Genomic DNA, 22,233 nt, shown 5'->3' on the forward strand with positions numbered 1-22,233 from the left:
TAAGGCGTAGCGAATTTTGTCTGCAATGTACACTCAGCTAAATAAGTAGCTGGATGAATTCAAAACCTCAAAACTGATTTTGTGGTTGACTACTTCACTGCGGAAGGTAATCATGTCACTTGTTACTTGGCGATGATTGTATACAAGCGATAGTACGTACTCTAGCAGAGTTTTATAGCCTGGCAAGGAAAATAAAATACCTCGCCATATTGTGGTAAAATATGGAACTAATTTCTTGTACTGATTTTTTTTACTTTAAAACTAGAAGGCAAAAGTGGCGCCTCCACGGCAGATTTTTTGTTTTCCGGGTCAAGCTTTAAGCAAAACTATCTTGTATAACCAATAGATCTAGAAATAACAATTAAAAATTTTACTGCATTACACTATGGTCTCTAAAATGATAATCTAACTCCTGGTAATGCAGACCATGTTATGAAAAGGAAAACCATGTCATTCTTATAATAATTCGTTATTAATACACCAAGAATTACCACAATAATTGGAGATGGTGTGGTGCGAACAATAATTGTCAAACACTTGTACAATATTTGTATAGGAACAATAGTTTGTATATTCGATACGTTTACTTAATCACTTACGTCGCATGTGGAATTTCAAAATTACTTTGTGTAAATTTGCTGGTGGTAGGATATATTTTATATCCGCCCGTATAGCGACCACCGTACAACAAGATGTTAAAACCCGCCATGGTGGATCACGTAAATGTGTCGCGTTCTGGGATCAGCCTGTGTATATTCGGTTCCGATGCTGGCATAATAGGCTACCGGACTCATTTTGGTTCTTTACTATTATCGAATATTTACATAATATAAATTATAACACAGAAGGAATTATTAAAATCCGGTAAAAAATCAACAAGTTATAAGACTTAGAATTTCGGTGGAAGGGGTAATTAACAAGAAATAGAAAAGAGACGAAATATCCACATGTGACGTCATTGGGAATTACGACTCGTGCGAAAAAAAGAGATGAAGCGATATCCCCACATCGCGCCCACTTCTACACATTACAATATTTTAAATATGAATTACTCGCTCATTCTTTAACCAATATTTATGCAGTTTTCGCAGGAGTGCTTCTTTTTCGTATTATTAACCATTAAATATAGAATAATGTACAAAATCAAGCATAGGCCGGTCCCCTATTGTGTCGACTGCCGAGGAGTAATCATCTCTCGTCAGTCGACTTTATATTGGACCTCATTCCACTTACCATAAGGTGTAGAAGGATCTTAGCTGTGGCGGTATAAAAAATATCCATAGAAGTAAAATATTAATTTAATTGTAGTTGCTGTGTTGTCGAATGTAACAGACAACATCTTTTATCTTCCGATAAAATAGTTTTGCTTCCGTTAATGCTTCGGTGGTGTTGTATAGCGGTTACAGTACTTGGGTTTGAATTGAACAGTATTACCTGGGGATCTGAAATTTGTGCCTAATATCGCGATAAGCTCTCCACCTATATCGTGATATAATCGTGGGATGGAATAGTGGATGCTCTAGTTGTTGGTTCTAGTACCACTTCGCGTAAAAAGGCTTGTCAGTGTGTTTTGGTTATTCTCTTGAACGACTGGACCAATTCTGATGGATTTTTATGAACCTTATAAATCCCAACATTGGGTAGTTATAATTTCAAGATTATATTATGGTGTAAGGTTTCCTTGTGGATTATATTGCACAAGGAACCTTTAATACATGGCTAAAAATCCTATGTTGTAGACCGCCGAAAGACGTAAATTTTCCCTGTAGGTATCTGAACTGCCTTTGGGACTCTTAGCGAAAAGACTCGAGCGAGCAGAGCAAGGAGTAGAAGGTTATAATAAACATAGCCAACAGTTGCATACAATTCTGTCAACTAAGATGAAAGGCTTATCTTGTGTATATTGACTATATAATAAATTCCTTCCTAACTGAATTTCGACTACGGCGGCCAATCCCAACGATGGTCAGCTCAGTATGCAGGATGTATTACAGTGCACGAAACGGCAATCCGACATGATCGGAGAGAGATCAGAATTATATATGACTAGCTTTTGCCCGCGGCTCCGCCCGCGTTATACAGTTTTTCAGGCTAAAGTTTTCCGTTATAAAAGTAGTAGTTTCCCGGGAGCCTCTCAAACTGTCTCCATACCAAATTTCATCTTAATACGTTGGGTAGTTTTTGAGTTTAACACGTTCAGGCAGATAGATGCAGCGGGGACTTTGTTTTATAATATATTTTTTAGAACTTTTTAAGAGGAATAATCCCGTCATACATCATTGTTGCATAACTTTAACCGTTTACGCAGCGCACGCAACGGAAGCTCTCAAAACTAATAATTTTTCCCCGTTTTTGCAACATGTTTCATTACTGCTCCGCTCCGATTGGTCATAGCGTGATGATATATAGCCTATAGCACTCCAGGAACAAAGGGCTATCCAACACAAAAAGATTTTTTTAGTTCAAACCGGTAGTTCCTGAGATTAGCCATTACTGCTCCGCTCCTATTAGTCATAGCGTGATGATATATAGCCTATAGCACTCCAGGAACAAAGTGCTATCCAACACAAAAATATTTTTTTCAGATCGATCTGATAGTTCCTGAGATTAGCCATTACTGCTCCGCTCTTATTGGTCATAGCGTGATGATATATACCCCATAGTACTCCACGAACAAAGAAATATCCAACACAAAAATATTTTTTCAGTTTGAACCGGTAGTTCCTGAGATTAGCCATTACTGCTCCGCTCCTATTGGTCATAGCGTGATGATATATAGCCTATAGCACTACACTAATAAAGAGCTATCCAACACAAAAAGAATTTTTCAGTTCGAACCGGTAGTTCCTGAGATTAGTCATTACTGCTCCGCTCCTATTGGTCATAGCGTGATGATATATAGCCTATAGCACTCCACGAATAAAGGGCTATCCAACACAAAAACAATTTTTCAGTTTGGACCGGTAGTTCCTGAGATTAGCCATTACTGCCCCGCTCCTATTGGGTATAGCGTGATGATATATAGCCTATAGCACTCCACGAACAAAGGGCTATCCAACGCAAAAATAATTTTTCAATTTGGACTGGTAGTTCCTGAGATTAGCGCGTTCAAACAAACAAACAAACAAACAAACAAACAAACAAACAAACAAACAAACAAACAAACAAACAAACAAACAAACAAACAAACAAACAAACAAACAAACAAACAAACAAACAAACAAACAAACAAACAAACAAACAAACAAACAAACAAACAAACAAACAAACAAACAAACAAACAAACAAACAAACAAACAAACAAACAAACAAACAAACAAACAAACAAACAAACAAACAAACAAACAAACAAACAAACAAACAAACAAACAAACAAACAAACAAACAAACAAACAAACAAACAAACAAACAAACAAACAAACAAACAAACAAACAAACAAACAAACAAACAAACAAACAAACAAACAAACAAACAAACAAACAAACAAACAAACAAACAAACAAACAAACAAACAAACAAACAAACAAACAAACAAACAAACAAACAAACAAACAAACAAACAAACAAACAAACAAACAAACAAACAAACAAACAAACAAACAAACAAACAAACAAACAAACAAACAAACAAACAAACAAACAAACAAACAAACAAACAAACAAACAAACAAACAAACAAACAAACAAACAAACAAACAAACAAACAAACAAACAAACAAACAAACAAACAAACAAACAAACAAACAAACAAACAAACAAACAAACAAACAAACAAACAAACAAACAAACAAACAAACAAACAAACAAACAAACAAACAAACAAACAAACAAACAAACAAACAAACAAACAAACAAACAAACAAACAAACAAACAAACAAACAAACAAACAAACAAACAAACAAACAAACAAACAAACAAACAAACAAACAAACAAACAAACAAACAAACAAACAAACAAACAAACAAACAAACAAACAAACAAACAAACAAACAAACAAACAAACAAACAAACAAACAAACAAACAAACAAACAAACAAACAAACAAACAAACAAACAAACAAACAAACAAACAAACAAACAAACAAACAAACAAACAAACAAACAAACAAACAAACAAACAAACAAACAAACAAACAAAACAAACAAACAAACAAACAAACAAACAAACAAACAAACAAACAAACAAACAAACAAACAAACAAACAAACAAACAAACAAACAAACAAACAAACAAACAAACAAACAAACAAACAAACAAACAAACAAACAAACAAACAAACAAACAAACAAACAAACAAACAAACAAACAAACAAACAAACAAACAAACAAACAAACAAACAAACAAACAAACAAACAAACAAACAAACAAACAAACAAACAAACAAACAAACAAACAAACAAACAAACAAACAAACAAACAAACAAACAAAACAAACAAACAAACAAACAAACAAACAAAACAAACAAACAAACAAACAAACAAACAAACAAACAAACAAACAAACAAACAAACAAACAAACAAACAAACAAACAAACAAACAAACAAACAAACAAACAAACAAACAAACAAACAAACAAACAAACAAACAAACAAACAAACAAACAAACAAACAAACAAACAAACAAACAAACAAACAAACAAACAAACAAACAAACAAACAAACAAACAAACAAACAAACAAACAAACAAACAAACAAACAAACAAACAAACAAACAAACAAACAAACAAACAAACAAACAAACAAACAAACAAACAAAACAAACAAACAAACAAACAAACAAACAAACAAACAAACAAACAAACAAACAAACAAACAAACAAACAAACAAACAAACAAACAAACAAACAAACAAACAAACAAACTCTTCAGCTTTATATAATAGTATAGATAATAATAAAATAATACAGAGACATAAAATTGTACCTGTATAGAAAACTACGCCGTGCACTTTTGTTTTACAAACTGCATACAGTAAACGCTTATTTATGCGGTCGCGTCATATTTCAATTGACAAAACATTAGAGATTAAAACCCCAATGGGAATAGAACCTATAATTTCAACTTCTAATATTGAATCATTCAGGTAGCTACTGCAACATTGTGGACTAATACTTAGTAAAACAATTATCATTAGTAATGACACTTGTATGAAACCCACTGTTATATTTTCCTTATATAGAATTGACAAATCTCTTATTATATTATACCAAATAGGTACCTATACAATAAGTGTGCGTACAGTCTTACCCGTCTTCTACGAATTTGAACATATTTTTTTACTGTATTTAAGGAAAACTTATAGACGAATAACAAATTATAATCAAAGTGATTTTCAGCAATAAGTAAAATTATGTCGCTCATTATAAACCTTAACCTATAAGATTAACAATGTCAAAAATATTCATTACAGTAATTGAGGATCTTCGCAATCCGGGCGTGTATACAAATCCACGATTCCAATAATGATGATACCCCTTATATACCACACTAATATGTAAGGATAATTAAGGAAAAATCACGACACAATATAACATAACGTTATTGAAATATTCCTCATTTAAAAGTCAATGTCCAAGTGTGAGGATGGACTACTAAACATAATGGCAAAAATAAATGCAAATGGTATATTTACATATACCATTACTATATTACTATTATTATATTACTATAATAGTATAGGTAGTTTCCTTAAACTAACAAAAAAAAACAAGAAACCCAGTAAGCCTTAGAGTGTAAGAGCTGTCTTTCCACTATTATCTAGCCGTTTTTGGAGACATTTTTGGGCTGCAGCGAAAATGCCCATCTCGGGTGCACTCCAATCCATCGTCGTATGATGCATAATTTTCACCGCTTAGACTAGGTTTGAAATACTCACAAGAACGAAGCAAAACACGATCACGGTGTCCATGTTGGTCGGCCCAAGACAGTGTCTTTATGGCCAGACGTCACGGTCGCCTTTGCCCATCGCAGCCCCACCACGACTTATATACTAAGTTGTGGCAAAATCAGCGAAACGTTACGTCATTGTCACCTGCTCAAATAAATGGAAAATCTGTTATTTAGGGCTTTAAAATTGGCTGGTTGTAGGGTACCGAATATATATACTTGATTGGGTTGTGGAGAGCGACCATGCCACATAGAATATTCTAATATAGTAGCTCGGTTACTCTCATCCCATAGAACCCATGCTAATACTGAAATTAAATAGAGAAGTTTATCACTAGATCGTGAGTAGCAATCAGGCAGGGTGGCTTTCGTGTCGGCCATCCCCTGAGGCAATGCTTGTGCTCAGGGTCTCCACACTGAATGCACGCTCATTCATGGAGAGACATTTGTTGCGGCTCGGGTACACAGTTAAGTGTATATAATATCAGCCCTGTATATACTGTCCCACTGTTGGGCATGGGCCTCCTCTACTACTGAGAGGAAATAGGCCTTAGTCCACCACGCTGGCCTAGTGCGGATTGGTGGACTTCACACACCCTCGAAAATTCCTATAAAGCATTTCTCAGGTATGCAGATTTCCTCACAATGTTTTCCTTCACCGTTAAAGAAAGGGATAATTCACAAAGAATACACACATATTTTTTTAGAAAAATCTGAGGTGTGTGCCCTTGGGATTTGAACCTGCGGACATTCGTCTTGGCAGTCCGTTCCATACCCAACTAGGCTATCGTCGCTTTTTTAAGTGTGTATACCTCATGCGAATTCACATTGACGCCTACGAGGGCTTTTTGTCCTTCCCCAACACTGCCTTCCCTAAATGTCCCCTCCCAATTTTCCTCCAGGACCCTGCAGTCGCTAAGCCGGTGATTCCAGTACCCCATTCGCAGAATTCCCACGGTGTTGACTGCGGGATCAGATGAACAAAAAAAGCTGTGCCGACCGTCTAGGGTTGTCCATCTCTTGCCGGTCAACATTTACTTTCAACCTCACCTCACTTAATACCAGAGGCTTTAGCCAAGGTGCCTTTCTCAATCGCTAAAGCTAATAGAAAGCAGAAAAAATGTATACCTAGTATTGATTTTACTATCGTATTTGATATTTCGATTTGTATTTTACAAATCTTTAACTTTAACGATTATAGAAAGGCACCTTGGTTCTAGTTTATGGTGCAGGGAAGTCACTTTCTCGTCTTAATAATAAAATATCCAAAACCGTTACAAGACGCTGGAGAAGTCGTTTTCAACCTTTTTTTATAGGGCAACAAAAACACCTTAGTTATGATGCCTTGGGCCACAATAATCAACTAAAGTGTCTGAAAACCGAATTGATATTACCGTGTTAATAATATTAAGGTTATAGCTTAAGGTCCATTTTTCATACATTTTGTTTCACCTTTAATCTGGGTAATTAAATAAGTATTGACAAGTAAAGAATTTAAATTCACGTCCGGCCTTTAAAATTTAATATGACGAAATTTTAAAGGCCGGCATATCCATGCATATTCATTATTTTTACGTTTCTTTCAACTTTAAAATTTAATTCGACGAAATTACTTGTCAATACTTGTTTAGTTACCCAGATTAAAGGTGAAACAAAATGTATGAAAAATGGACCTTAAGCTATAACCTTAATGAGTATAACTGAGCAATTTTATTATTTGGTAAAAGGTTTTTAATCTTAGTATGATTTTTTAAAGAGAGACGGGCTTCGTGCAAAAAATTCGCAGGTTGAGTATAGTTCCTTAAAAGGAATCATTCGCACATTGCATTTTAAGGTAAGAAAAGAATAGAAATCTGAAAAATTCCCAAATGAAAACCTAAAGTTACGTAAACTATTTAAAATTCCTACGTCAGGCACTACGTGGTGTTTGTTGCGATGAGATTTGATGTCCTGTTTGAACAACTGGCGCGTTGTTTGTCTAATTATTGCGTATTGCTTCGATATGTTAATAAAATCCTTTTCGGTTATGATAGTAGGTATCTTATAAGCGAGAGTAAATATGTTTCCGTAGGCAAGCAGTGTGTAGATACCGTGGTGTTTCGACGTGTTAGATATTGTAAGCAGACCTATTTGTAGACGTTGCTTTTAATAAAATTATCTGCAGTAAACCTGTGTTTTAATGGCCCCATGCGAAGTTAATACTAAATAATATGTATGTATAATGTACTGTGTACCGTCCCACTGCTGGGCACGGGCCTCCTCTCTACTATCGAGAGGAAGCCTTAAGTCCATCACGCTCGCCTAGTGTAATCAGAAATAATTGACAACCAGACTGTAAGAGTAGATCAACCTTTAATTGAAAGGGTTTTTATAACAGTACTTTACAATTCGTAGTTTAGTGCTTACCATTTGTATCATTTAAAATACTCGAAGTAATTTCGTCGTCACGGCGCCGTTTTGTAGCGACCGTTTATAATTATACTCTTTGTAAAATCTTATACTGAAAGCTCTATGTTACCTACTGCAAAAACCGCAAAACGCTAAAATGCATTTGTGATGTGATTTCTTGTGAACTGAGTTCCTGTTTCCCTGTACCCTTGCAAAATTGATGCCATGTGCACACATGTAAGCGATTGCGTACGTGCTGCACGCCTGTAGCATCTTCTTCGGACTACGTGCACCCTTCTCCATATCCCCGCGCGGCAATTCTTCTGCACTCAATCTCCACACTGATTGCACGGCCATGCATCGAGGGACATTTGTCGGAGCCCTCTTGCTCACAAATAAGTGTGTACCTTTGCGCCTCATAGTTGCCTATTCGCATTGAGACCTATAGGGCCCGCGAACATTTCCTGGCCTTCTCCCCTCTTCCCATCCTAAGAAGGTTACTGCTCCTTCCCCCACACTTCCTATCCCTAGATATCCCCTCCTAAATTTTCTCCAGATCCCTGCAGTAGCTAAGCCAGGGGACCCCAGTATCCCATTCGCAGGGTTCCTCCGGTGCTGTCTGCGGGATCCCATAAAAAACCCTTCTCAATACAAAAATTCAGCCCTTAAAGAGGAATATTAGTCTACTATACACATAATCGGTGTTCTGCCACATTGAGCTTAAGACTAGGTCGGAATTTGAAGTATACTTATTCCAATGACTATGAAATATATGATCTCTGAGGCGTTTACAAATTGTCCGATAAGTATAAGTGACGTTAATCATTCTCCATGATATGTGTGACGTAATGAGTCTAATGAGGGAGAAGTTCTTTCGAGCCATACATTCGTATAGCCGATATCCGAAAAGATCTTTATGGATGAAGTTTTTAGGTTTCCATTTCATTTCCATTTGCCAAAAAATAAAAAAAGTACTAAATACATAATACATAGACTTTATTCGTCAATTTATTTACAAACTTAAAAAATATCTTAAATTTATTCTTATGATAATTTAGTCTCGAAACGTATAAAATATTATGCAATTTACATAAATGTCAACTTATAAAAATATAATACGTGTAAGTACATAATAAGTTACAACGTGAGGACTCGCTTTACGCGTTTTTTATTATGTTCAAATTGCAAACAAAATAAGGCACGACATTCACGTGCTGTGTGCGGGTCGTTAAAACGGTATTATTACTGACAACTGGGGTTTATAGGAGAGTAAAGGGGTGAATGGGGTCAACAACGATTTAATTATATATTCCTGACTCACTATTACAAGGTCGTATGTTAATTTTTACGGTGCAAAAATTTAATTTAAATTTCACATATTGGTAAAAATTTGAAACGACAATAATTCGTGGTCCCTAATTTATATTTCAGGATTATTGGAAAATTTTCAATAATAAAGACTTAGCATCATTTGATATAATTTAATTTGCATGTAAATATACCATAGTACCTTGTTATAGTGAGAGCATTATATTTACACTCAATATTACCTGTTTGATAATAAAATTTCTACAAAATGTCGCTAATCAAGTGTTTAATAACAATCGGTCCTTTTCATTTCCTAATTTCATCGAATCACTATCAACCCCAATTGACAGATAGTTCAGGGAACTACCACAAGACCTAGTCGTCAAAATATGTATTTGGTCCTTCTTGGACGTTTCAAAGGACACAAAATACTGTCCTATTTTCGGCGTTTAAAGCGTAATTAAAGCATGAAAGTTAACGCGTCATAATAACAATTTAAAGGTGATCAACAGGTATTGAACAAATGGGCTCCCACTTATGGCACATAATACAGTCCCGTACTTAATGGGCGGTCGTTAGGGTAAGAACCCATAAGTAACAGTTAAATTCTATTCAGTTTATACACGGTAATATTTTATATATTGTACTTCTAGACAGTTGATTTATAATTGTACATAGATTTATTTTCGAATATTTGAATATATGCGGATATTATGCCAACTTACAAAGAAAGGAGCGGAGATAAATGTAAATATCATAAATATTTATTGATATTCATTTAGAGCACACGAGATATTTCAAACTAATACAATCCATTGATGAGCGCTTAGTTTCATGGACTAGGTTCAGGCAGAGTACGACATATTAAAACACAATATTGTTCACCATTCTCTTACTTTTGGTACCTTACTGGATTGGGTAACTTTGACAAAACGTTGAGTATTCTCGTTACATTGTGACGTTACGATTAATGTTTATCCTAATAGGGTATTTTATCTCGCCTTCTCTCTCACACGCATGCATCTTAATTGCAATGACGTCATTAATCTATTTATTTGAAATTATTTTTTAAAAGCTTGTGACTTACACGTTTATGAGTGGATCATATTTAATTTCAGGACTCTGATTAAAAAAAAAATTAAACATAACAACTACCTTTTGTTGGCGTTGGGGATTAAAGATTAAAATACCCCATTGAATTACAAAAAAATTATACAACAGGCAATGCATTGGGCTAATTAACTGTACAGACTTAATAAAATGCCCATCTAGTACATTCCAAAACCTAAAAAGGATTCGTTTTGAACTCTGTACCATCTTAACCTATCATAAAGTTAACACACCAGTAATACAAAGTTGCGGCCCACAGTCACGTGGAACACAAAGCTGACAAGCATAACCAATACTCAACTAAACAATCATACTACAATAGTTTTGTCAGGTTGGTACCTCGCGCGGTGCTGAAATCGTAACCTCCTAAACCTCTTGAGGGGGCATTTGCCGGTGCTCCTGTCGTACGCGCCGTACTCGCATGTCGGGGGGTTGCAGTCCCCGTTGTCGACGCACACTCTGTCCCTGAGGCCGAAGTGCTCCTTCCCGCGCGCGAGAGAGAGACAGTCGCGGCGTTTGACGGTCTCTGGCCAGTCGCACACGCACGAGCACGAGCCGTTCTCGGGCATGTTCGCGAGGAATAGCGCTGGACACGTACATCTGTAAGGATTGCTATTCTTAAGGTGTCATGCGTCATTGAGGAGAGTTGTGTTTGATTATAACTTACTTTAAGCATCGTATTATGAAAAGTCAAACGGGCAATAAAGTTATTGTCTAAGAGCAATATACGCTTCTATTCGAAGACTAATTCTGAGGGAAGTAGCTGTAGTTTCACAGATTCTACGCTGAACAGCTGCAGGATGTTTGAAAATGAACAGATAGGGATAATGTTAATCGCTTCTTATTTATTTAATGTAATATAATATTAATACCTGCGTATTAGAGTCGGTCTAGTCGGTTCCTCGTTCTCAGGTTTTGGTTCTTCGGTGGGCACCCTCCAGTCGTTCTGGCGCTCATTGGGCAGGTCCCTCCTGGACTCCCGGCTTTCGTACTTGGCGTCGATCCTGGTGCGCACCGTGCTTTGCAGAGTCTCCCGGGACACGCATGCGCATTGCGTGTGGTTGAAGAACAGCATCCTTGCGATTGGCATGCGTCCGTCAGCTTTGTGCAACTAGAAAGAATATCAAACAATTCGCTTACGGCTTTACAGTTCATCAAGCAGGTATCTGATTGAATGACCTTCTGTCTACAATCTAAAAAGAGATGTGATATATTCCAAGATAACCAGCACGGGTATTGGGCTGTGCTTTAATATTTATTTATTCAGCAATCGGGGGAAATGACATGTGAAAACTTTAGATAGGCCATAAAGTTTGTTTATCTAGACCTGTCTATGTTTTTTGCTTTTATAGACAACTAAGTTAACGGTCCACGTAATGGTAGAGTGGTGATCCTTGGTCACTGACTTCTGCTTCTCAGACCCAAGCCAAGTCGCCGACTCTACCGAGTACCAAATATATAATAAGCAATTGTTGGACGACAATGTACACTGTATTTTACAAGCGTGAGTTATACAATTTTATACTCACGTAGAAAGGTATTGCGACGTATTTCCCGTCGATGGGTGCGCAGACTTCCGCCTCATTGTTGCAGCAGCCAGCGTCGGGCGCGCACCGGTGTAGCTGCACGCATGGTGGCATGTATCTGGAATCATCGACATCATTATTATAATAGTATTTATTGCCAGCCAGCATTATAATAAACCTTGGCTTTTACTATAATGCTGGTGGTAACAGCAGCCATTCGATGTCTATGTGAGAGTCTACGGATGGTGACAGTAGTGTCGTGAAACGAAATACAAAATCATTACTTAGACCAGCACTGAAAGGGAATAGCCGCCAAATTGTCAGGAAGACGTAGTGTTCGTGTAGTATGTTTGGCTCAAGACATCATAGGCAGTACATTTGAATGATATACAGACAAGATAGAGTAGGTGTTTATATAGATAATATAAATAAGCACCCATATACACACAATACGATGAGGATGCATATTTGGCTCGAATGCATAAAATAGGTAATTTCTTAGTTTTCTTTGTCCTCCTTCAGATTTGTTTATCTGACAACCAATTGTGGTCATAGGTATATCAGTATTTACCAATCAAGGAGCCCCTATGCTCTGCAAATGCTATTTTGCGGTAAGACGTGGGGACTAGACTTATCACAGCATTGCTCCGTACTTAGCTAGGTAGTGTTGGTGAATATGCCACAGTGTACTCACACAGTGTCGGCGGCTGGCGCGAGCTGTCGCACAGTGAACCAGCGCGCCTGCGGGATGAGGCACTTGCTGCTGCGCACCACGCGCATCATGTTCGCGGTCGCGTCGTGCCGCAACTGGTTCCGTCCTTTGGGAGTCAGCGCCGCTGAAAGGGAATTAATTGAACATGTCAGAATAGGTGCAGACGGAATTGTTAATAGTTTTGTTATCCTTATATTAGTTGAGTGGTGACGTGTTTGGGCTATCAGCAGTACGCTGAGTTTTAAATTGTTCCTGATATGACGTTCCCCTATCACATTATGGGAATGATGTATGAATATTGTTCGCGTGATCTATGAATTATGTGTGATTTACTGCTGACATTTCTCCAATTTTTTTTTACAACTCACAATCATCCAATATCCTAGGTCTCTCATTAGTAGCGGCTATAGGATCCACGGCAGACACCACGATGTCTTTATACGCATCCAATCTGGTGAGGCCGGACGGCGTGATGTCCAAGACTGGCTTCATGGTAGCGCCGGTATCGAGGTCATCGTCCGAATCCCAGTCCTTGTCGTTGGGGTAATCGCCTTCTGGAAGCTCTAGCTCGTCCTGAAACTAAGGGAAAGATCAGGATTAAATTTGGGGGTATAACACAGGATTTTTTTTTCTAAGACTGCGAAGTCATGTTTCTATATTGTACATCATGACGACGACTTGGAAATCAATTTATTATTAAATAATAGCAACATTAAATTACCATAAAATATGTATTCCTAAAATAAACATACTTTTTTAAGATACATGTGTATATTATCATCCAATTCAGCAGAAACGATAGGAACCAAAACACATGGCGTGTTCAGTTATATAGCTAAACTCGGAGACTTAACAAAAGCAACAAATAACTCAGAGATCAATAACATTTTCAGGGTTAGCATTCTAATTCCGTAGGCCAGCCCTCCCTAATGGCTGCTAATTTGTTACTCACAAACCCCTTGTTTCGATTTATAACAATGCCTAATATAGACACGAGAGGACAGAGATGGAGTTGTATTGATTTTAAATGTCCCCCCACTGTTTTTTAAACCTATCACGGGAAAATTAATTGTGCCATGTTCTAGTGCAGGCCAAAATTTATATAAACAATAGGTATTTAGATGTTGCGTCGCTTGACGGTCGAATTGACATCACCTGTTGTACTTAAAATACATTGTCTGCTTATGAAATGCGACTCGCAGTAAAGAAGCTTTGGCAGACTTTTACAAAAAGAACAAACAAAAAACCTTGTTAGCTAAATTCTATTTTACTATTATCTTCACTAATAATAGATACCGCTGCAAAATTGCTTAGATGAACTACAAGTCACTAAAACCCATGTAATAGATATTATGACTTAACAACATCCAAGTTTGAGAACTGTTAAAATGAAGTGAGATGGATTTTGAAATTATGAACTAGCGTACTCGTAATCACTTCAGTTGTGTATACAACAAAAACAAATTCAAATCGTGTGGTAATTAGGAATCACAAGCAATGCAGTGCCATGAGAAGCTTTTAATTCACAGAGTCTTGGCCAGTTGCCTTACTAGTGGTATGCAATTGCACAAAAAGGGGTCGTGCCCCCATCTGCCCCAATCCGTCCCACCAGACCCTAAGTATGAACGGCGAGGCAGGTTCGAGAGCCGACGCCCAGAATAGCCGGTTATTTAAAGAACCACCGGCGCATCTGTTTTATCTCACGACGCGCATACGATTTTTTTATGATCCAATCGATCAAACGAGATATAAACTCGACTGTAGAATGTTGATTGCCAATGTTTATTTAAAACTAGCATTCATTAATGCACTTATTGAAGTTAAGAGAGAACTTCTAATGGTACGGATTGCGTGATGATGAAAGATGGGCTTAATTGGAAACTGAAGTGAGATGGATTTTGAAATTATGAGCACTAGGGTGCTCGTAATCACTTCAATTGTGTATGCAACAAAAATAAATTCAAATCGTGTGGTAAAGAAAATAGTCTGATGCAATGACACGAATTTGGATAGAATTGTAAGAGGGGGCCGACCTGTACGGAGCAGTGTATAAATCTATGACGTCACAAAGGGGGTAACCCCCAGGCAATTCTTGTACGCTTGGTCTTCATAAGGAATATACGGGAGTACATTTGTCGCGGCCCTAAGCACATAGTAAACTGTTTACACACACATGGTTGCTAAATTCACGATGAGACCTATAAAGGCCTCGGGAACATTTCGCCTCCAGCGCCCCGCCGCCCAACCTAAGAAGGCCCCTATCCATTCCCCACACTACCCTCCCAAATTTCCTCCGGGCCCCTGCAGTCGCTCAACATGGGTCCCCTTATGGCTGCCATACATGCTACGGTCCATCGATAATGAAGAAAAAATTTAAGAGTGTAAAAGGTGTCTACATATTGTATTATATCAATATGGACTCATTAAAGCAGCCCGACCGGCGCAGGATAAATAAAATCAATTCTTTCAATTGATACCTGCGCAGGCATACCTGCACAGATGACCTCTCCGGTAGACCGTAGCGTCTATGGCTTACATTACAAAAAAAAGGTTAGATTAAAAGTTTCAGATGAGCATGAATAGCGATAATGATAATGAAGAAAATTATATCAATATGGACTCATTAAAAGCAGTCTCATCATTAATATTAAGAAGTGTTACTAGGCATTTAATATAGATACAGAACGAGCCAGTTTTCGCCGGGAAGCTGGAACATGTCGATGTAGTCACGAGTAATTCAGTTTGGATGATGTTTATAAACATCCTGTGCACCTGGTCGGTGCGAGCACTCTCACTACGAAAGAGCAAACGCGGAAAGCCGGCGTTCATGATGTGTTATATTTGAAATATAAATCCTTGATAGATTATTCACTGTGTTTAAAGTGGTATAGTGCCAACGTACTTGGGCAGTTAAACGTGAAGTTCGAAGGACCAGTCACAAACATTTGCAAATTTTTCGAAAAATTTGTATTCTCCAGGATCGATATTTGTGGAAAATGTATGGAACTCTCACCTTCAGATAATTAAATAATGGAAGATTACTTAATCTAGGCTGCATTTTATTTCGAGAAATTCAAATTGATAAACAATTTAAAGTACGAATTCTAATACTTTTCCTTTAGGGTAAAGCATAATACAATTTATCTCCTCTTATTTCTACTCGAAGAAAAAGTCGGAAATCTATAGCTAAGCGATGAAAGACTTTAAATAAGTAGAAAGCAAGCAATAAAGTGAATTGTAGGAGAAATCTAATTAAACAAGACAACTTGAACGTAATTATTCTTATTATAGGTGTTCTAAGAGGCTTGTGTTAACTCTGAATGTTGTTGATTATTATTCATCATTTAAATGATATGGATGATCATAAACCGTGGGATCGGAGTTATGGCGGCTGGTTTTTATTTATAGCTTTAAAAAAAGAAAACTCAGCAAACATATTGAAGCAAACATTATTGTAAAAAATATATAGTGTTAATTTTCTTTTTTTTAAAGGATTTTTTTTACATTTTTGTATATATTCTTGAATAAAAAACAATACATATAAAAATGAATGATGGCGAAACTCAATACCGAAGCTACCGGCGGTTAGGGATAATATTATTACTGTTTACAAAGTTTTTATTTAAGTTTTCCTTACCAAAGTATCTTTTAAGATAGTTTGGTAGTTTAGTTCAGGTTTTTTTGGAAAAAGTCATGTATGTACCAGGACATCTCGTCCTTTTTTATATTTTATTTATTGTACCGCATAATAATGCACCACATAGGGTTCCAATCCTGCGCCGCTTACGTATTTAATGTTTTAAGCTCTTCTTATAGACAGACGGAATCGAATCGAAAAAAAAAGTGTTCACAATTTTAGCGAACAAAAGATCAGCGGGAGAATAAAAAATCACCCTAAATAACTGCATAAATTATATAGCAAAATCTAAGTGTGTGGTCATATTTTGATGACCTCGCTCAACCTACGATCTCTGGTAACAAAATAAGTTTCCAAGTATCAAAAATTATAAGTCTTTGCAGTAGGACTGCGGGCCGAAACCGGTAATAGATTTCCAAGTATCAAAAAAGGTATATTTCTCCGCAGTAGGTCCGCTGTTTAAAAATGATAATTTTTTTCATCAGTAGTCATACTTTCGCCGAAAAGTGAATGACAGGATAATAACATAATTGATGGGTTGGTAAACGACGTCATGTTTACGTAAAATATTGTGAACTATTTGTGTTGAAAGGCTGAATGGAAGATTCGGTTTTTTGGATGTTGCAAGTCCATTTCCATTTTGCGGTCATGCAGTTTTGTAAAGGTAGCCTTTGAAATTACGGCACCAATAAAAAACACTTAAAAAACGTGCAGCGATCCTTAGTTTTTTTAAATTTGATTACTTTTTCTAGAAAATACCTTTCACACGATAGAAACCGTGAGCACGAGCGACATTGGGGGCAAATAACAAATTTAAATACGACATAAGCAATCTTTTTAATAGTGTAGTAATAAAATGTTACAGCTTTTTCCTCGTTTCTCTTAGTTTCGGAGATATAAGTTATTATGAGTGAGATAAGTGTTCCGACAATAAAAAAATATAACATTATTTTGAACTGACAGAGAGGATTTATAAGGCGAATATGGATGGAAGAGCCGGTAGAGGTCGATCGCACCGAACTTTCGAATGTCAGATATCTGACATTTTTAGTAAGGGCCAGGTCAAAAATACCCTGAACCGGCGAAATGCATGCAAAGATTGATGAAGATAGAGGAAGCGAGAGAAGTGTGCCAAAATAGTGAAAAGTGGCAATCCATAGTGTCTGACTACCCTTATGGGATAAAGGCGTAATACTATGTATGTATGTATGTATGTATTTTGAAGAAAGGGAAGTGAGCGGCGTGGCATAGTTTGTGTCGTTTTTTATTAGCCCTTTAATACATCGTCGCGACGGATTTAAATAGATCGCGCGAGTGAGCACAAATTAATTATTGTTCTGACATTTCAGTTACAAGAATATATAGATCAGCTTAGTTCATACCAACTTAAAATCTATTTCAAATTTCGGGATTTTTGGCAAGAAGTATAGAAATAGCAATCTGGGCAGTATTTATGTTTGACTAATATTATGAATGCCAAATAACTTTCTGTTATGCTTTCACGCCTAAACCCAGTTCGGATGAAATTTACTACTGAGTAAGATTGAACCCCAAAAGAGCATAAGTTAATTAACGTCTATCCTTTTATTTTTAATCGTTTACAGTCTACCAACGGATTACAATGAACTGCCGTGGTTGCTAAGCCGATGGACCGTTCGCAGGGTTACTCCTGGTGATAACCACGGCATATCTCCAAAAAAAAACCGATTACAATGGTAAGTAATGCAAGAGCCCATGCTTTTGTATATGTTATAAACCAAAATCGATGCGGGCGAAATTTTGAGTCCATCTAGACTCTAGTCAAAAGCAAATCTATTTTCGCTATCTGATTCCTGCAGTGCTCTATTCGCACCTTTATTATAATAGAATTTCACTCGTTTATAGTCTCCGAGAATCCATCCCGGTGTCTATAAACTTGCATATTGCATTAACTGACGATAGGCTTCATCAAACAAATGGATGTTGATATTTTCCTATTAATAAAAGTACCACAAAACAACCAATCTATTCGTCTCATTTGGAAGAAGCGTCACCGCAAGTTTCTAATTGTAATGGGTGTCCATTAACAGCTGTTGGTGCCAAACTATCCGGAAGGTAGGTGTTATAAATGTATGCGAATTTCACTTACAATGCTCTTGTTGTCTCCAGAATAGTAGACCGAAATACTTGCGGAGAAATATCTGTATGAGTAGAGATACGTGGTTAAAATTAAACACGTCACGCCTCTATCAAAGATAGGGTAGACAGAAGTAACAAGGGCACCCACTGTTCTCCATGTGTTCCATCTCATGATGAGGTAAAGGCGAGCTTATTAATATGTCCAGCTAATATTTCAGGCTTATTCTGAGCAGAAAACGCAACATCAGCCGACCCAGGATTTGAACCCAGGACCTCTGAGCGATGTTATACAGTCTACCCAACACAATTATGTCCCTGAAGTAGTACCCTACGATCCTTGATTATCGAACGAAAAGTAATAATAAAAATTGTGAAGATAATTTACATGTTTATTGTAACCGTTAAACGTTAAATAGATTTTGATAAAATTTGGCCCGCACAAAGAGGAAACGCACACTGCATTTTTTATATCGGGAAAGTACCTCACGAGCTTATCTGCGAGCAACTCCTATCACAAAGACGCGGATGGAATCATTGCATCCTTATTTAACAAGTACCGTAACTTTCACATAATTTAACAAGTTACCAAAGCAACGCAACTGATTTAGTTTATAGTTAGAGGAGTACTAATTAGTTCTACGAATGCTAATTAAATATTTACAAGGAAAACAGTGCGTGGAAATTCTCGCGTCACGTATTTTCTGACTGCGTAACAAAACACTGTAAGTGTATAGTAACGAAATCGACTATTTCGAAATTAAGCTAATCGCAATGAGTTTTAAATTAAAATGAATTGTTTTAGGACAAGTCATATAACTTTTTTTGTAAATTCATTTATTTTTTATTACAAATTAATTGAAAATCATTGACAAATAAGGCTTTCCTTACCTATATTTATAATGTCATAAATGTTACAATTTATTTAGGCGAACGCATTAACCGCTAAAATGGGTTGTTAGATACATTTTGGTACGCAGATATATGACTAGATCTGAAATATATTTTGCTATATATAAGAGAGAAAAATTGAATCTCGGGTAGAAAATTGTCACTGAATAAACAAAGCAAGTACTTGTGTCAATTTTTATTGTAATTTTTGTGTTTACTTCACAATATTAACAACGTTCCGATATATAATTCGAGATGGAAGTAGGATTAATTTAGGAAACTTATAAACCGGCCTCCATTGGTCGCAGTTAAATACTAGGTTTATTTATAACATGATGTTCTATTTAAATAACTTGTCCTAGTAGTGAAATGTATCATTTAAATTATAAACTCAATTGGAGGGGGAAATACCAATAACAAATACTTTATATAAGTACTTAATAATATAGTTTCTCCCTTTTAAAATTTTGCCGTGCCCACAGGGTCCAGAATTTTGTCACGTGTAAAAATGTAACATCTTTTGCAAAAGCGACTGTAGAGTGCAATACACTTTAAATTTGAATTTGGATAGTTTGTTTTTGTGTATGCGAATTTTAGACATCGAAATATAGCTATAATTAATATAAAATCCGGAAACTAAGTATATTTTAATTAAAATAAAACTATTTTACGGTTTCTATCGCGGTTATTATATTGTAATTTTTTCCTTATATTTTAATCGGATTTTTTAAACTAATGGCTTTATGGATCCGTACGGAAATATGAGGGTTTATGAGCGGAAAAGGCTTTAACGCAGTAAAATCCGCGGGTACTCCTACTGTTCCTATATCTGTATGTATATAAGAAAGTTGTGTTTGTTACACTGTTTATAACTTAAGAACGGCTGAACCGATTTGGCTGAAAATTGGTGGAGAGGTAACTTAGAACCAGGAGACGGACATAGGATGCTTTTTATCCAGTTCCCGTGAGACGTGACACAAAACGTGGTATAATAAAACGAAATTTGTTATGGAAATAGTTTCAGACCCTGGAAAGGTTACAGGCTATTATCCCGGGAAAATATATAGTGGGACTTTTATCCCGGAAAACTCCTTCACACCAGCGAAGCCGCGAGTAAAAGCTAGTTATAGATAAAACATAAAATATAATACCAAATTAAATCCCAGCTAAATTCGCGTATGCAGTAGTAATATCCGATAACCTTCGACATTTCGATGAATGGAAGATCCACGCGACTTGCAGAGATAAGGAATTACGTCGCTTCATTATCGTTCGATTTATGCCGGCTTCGTTACTGTAATTTGGAAATATTACATTGTAGAGTCAAGGTTAAGTTAATTATCTTAATGGCCTTATTGTTAAGGACAAGATTCAAATTGTAAACAATGTGATGCGTGAAAATAATTGAATTATTCTAGAACCCAAATAATTATGGTATTGTTACTAAGAGGTCTTAGTTTAGCGATTGTATGTTTAACAGTTTTCAATAATCGATTCCAATTTCAATATTCAATCCCATTCCGAGAATAAACCAATCAAAATAACTCATTTGTAAAAATACTTTGTTCTAATTGGTCCATTTTTTAAAAAAGCGGTTGGAATCGTTTTTTTGAAAATGGCGTTTAATGACATGTTTAAAAGATTTGACATTTCAAAGCGTAGTGATTAACGATGCGCGTTTTTTATTTTGGACTAGTTTAACTTTGAGCAGCGAAACGCGCATATAAAATAATAGTGGATGTTTCCACTTTTGCGGCAAAATTTGTGGTTTGATGAGTCAGTAGGAGTTTGCAGTGAAACGCTAAGTGAATTATAATAGCCATACAACTTCTAGACGCCTTTATTTCTTACCAGAAATGGATTGTGCGAACTTGAATAACTTTTAGCTACAAATTTGCAAATAAATATTGCCAAATATTTGTACTACGTAGTATGGTTACTGCGTATCAAATTAATGAAATAAAATTACTCGCAAATACAAATAATGCTATAAATATATTTTTAAACGCCAATAGACGGTCTTCATCGAAGTTTTAAAGCTGTTGACTAAAAATCAAAAGATCTCTCGAGGAGGTGAGATTTGAAGCTCTTAAAAAGCGAAGAGGAAACAGCACATTATCTTCATATTTTTGTCCTTGTCAAAATATTTTTCTATGCTACACGGTTACCTCAACAAATCTGGTATTAATTACTGAAAGGCATACCTTTCCCTTCGCCAATAACTACAAGCGTGCAATTACAGCGGGTACATCAGATAACCTATGATCTTCGGTGCAATCTCGCCGAACATATGGCCTCAAAACGTTTGCAACGTTTGCTTTGCAATTACTACATTGCGGTGCCTTCGTACATGCCGCATTGGCTCATGGCTAGACGACATTTCCGAATACAATTTTGTAAATATCGTATCGTTTTAGAAGCTGGTTTCTAATTTCCTGACTGGTTGTTGCTATATCATAGTTAACTTTCTCTATAACTTTAATATATTTTTATTTGTACGGGCAAGGCATTCTGACCTCACTGCTCCTGATGGTAAGTGGACTGTGGTCCAATAGAATGTCGACTGACGAGAGGCGATCACTCCTCGGCAGTCGACACAATAATGCCAACCTGTTGGAATCGGATATACACAGGCGGAAAGGCGGTGGTTTT

General features: G+C 36.5%; 1 protein-coding gene across 2 annotated transcripts in view; it reads right to left on the reverse strand.

Moving 5' to 3' along the window:
• Positions 1–9,261: 9,261 nt before the first annotated feature.
• LOC115444709 overlaps positions 9,262–22,233 on the reverse strand; it is a 29,527-nt gene continuing 16,555 nt past the window's right edge. Inside the window, exons 2-6 of one of the 2 annotated variants that reach the window (XM_030170592.2) lie at positions 13,307–13,517; positions 12,921–13,062; positions 12,230–12,344; positions 11,573–11,811; positions 9,262–11,300 (exon numbers count right to left, since the gene is read on the reverse strand). In XM_030170592.2, the coding sequence (XP_030026452.1) occupies positions 11,009–11,300; positions 11,573–11,811; positions 12,230–12,344; positions 12,921–13,062; positions 13,307–13,517 (999 nt within the window). In that variant the 3' untranslated portion in view covers positions 9,262–11,008. Of the gene's footprint in view, positions 11,313–11,572; positions 11,812–12,229; positions 12,345–12,920; positions 13,063–13,306; positions 13,518–22,233 lie in introns of both variants that reach the window. The other variant, XM_030170591.2, reaches the window with a different exon arrangement.

Source organism: Manduca sexta, chromosome 24 (assembly GCF_014839805.1).
Source record: "Manduca sexta isolate Smith_Timp_Sample1 chromosome 24, JHU_Msex_v1.0, whole genome shotgun sequence".
NCBI lineage: Eukaryota > Metazoa > Arthropoda > Insecta > Lepidoptera > Sphingidae > Manduca > Manduca sexta.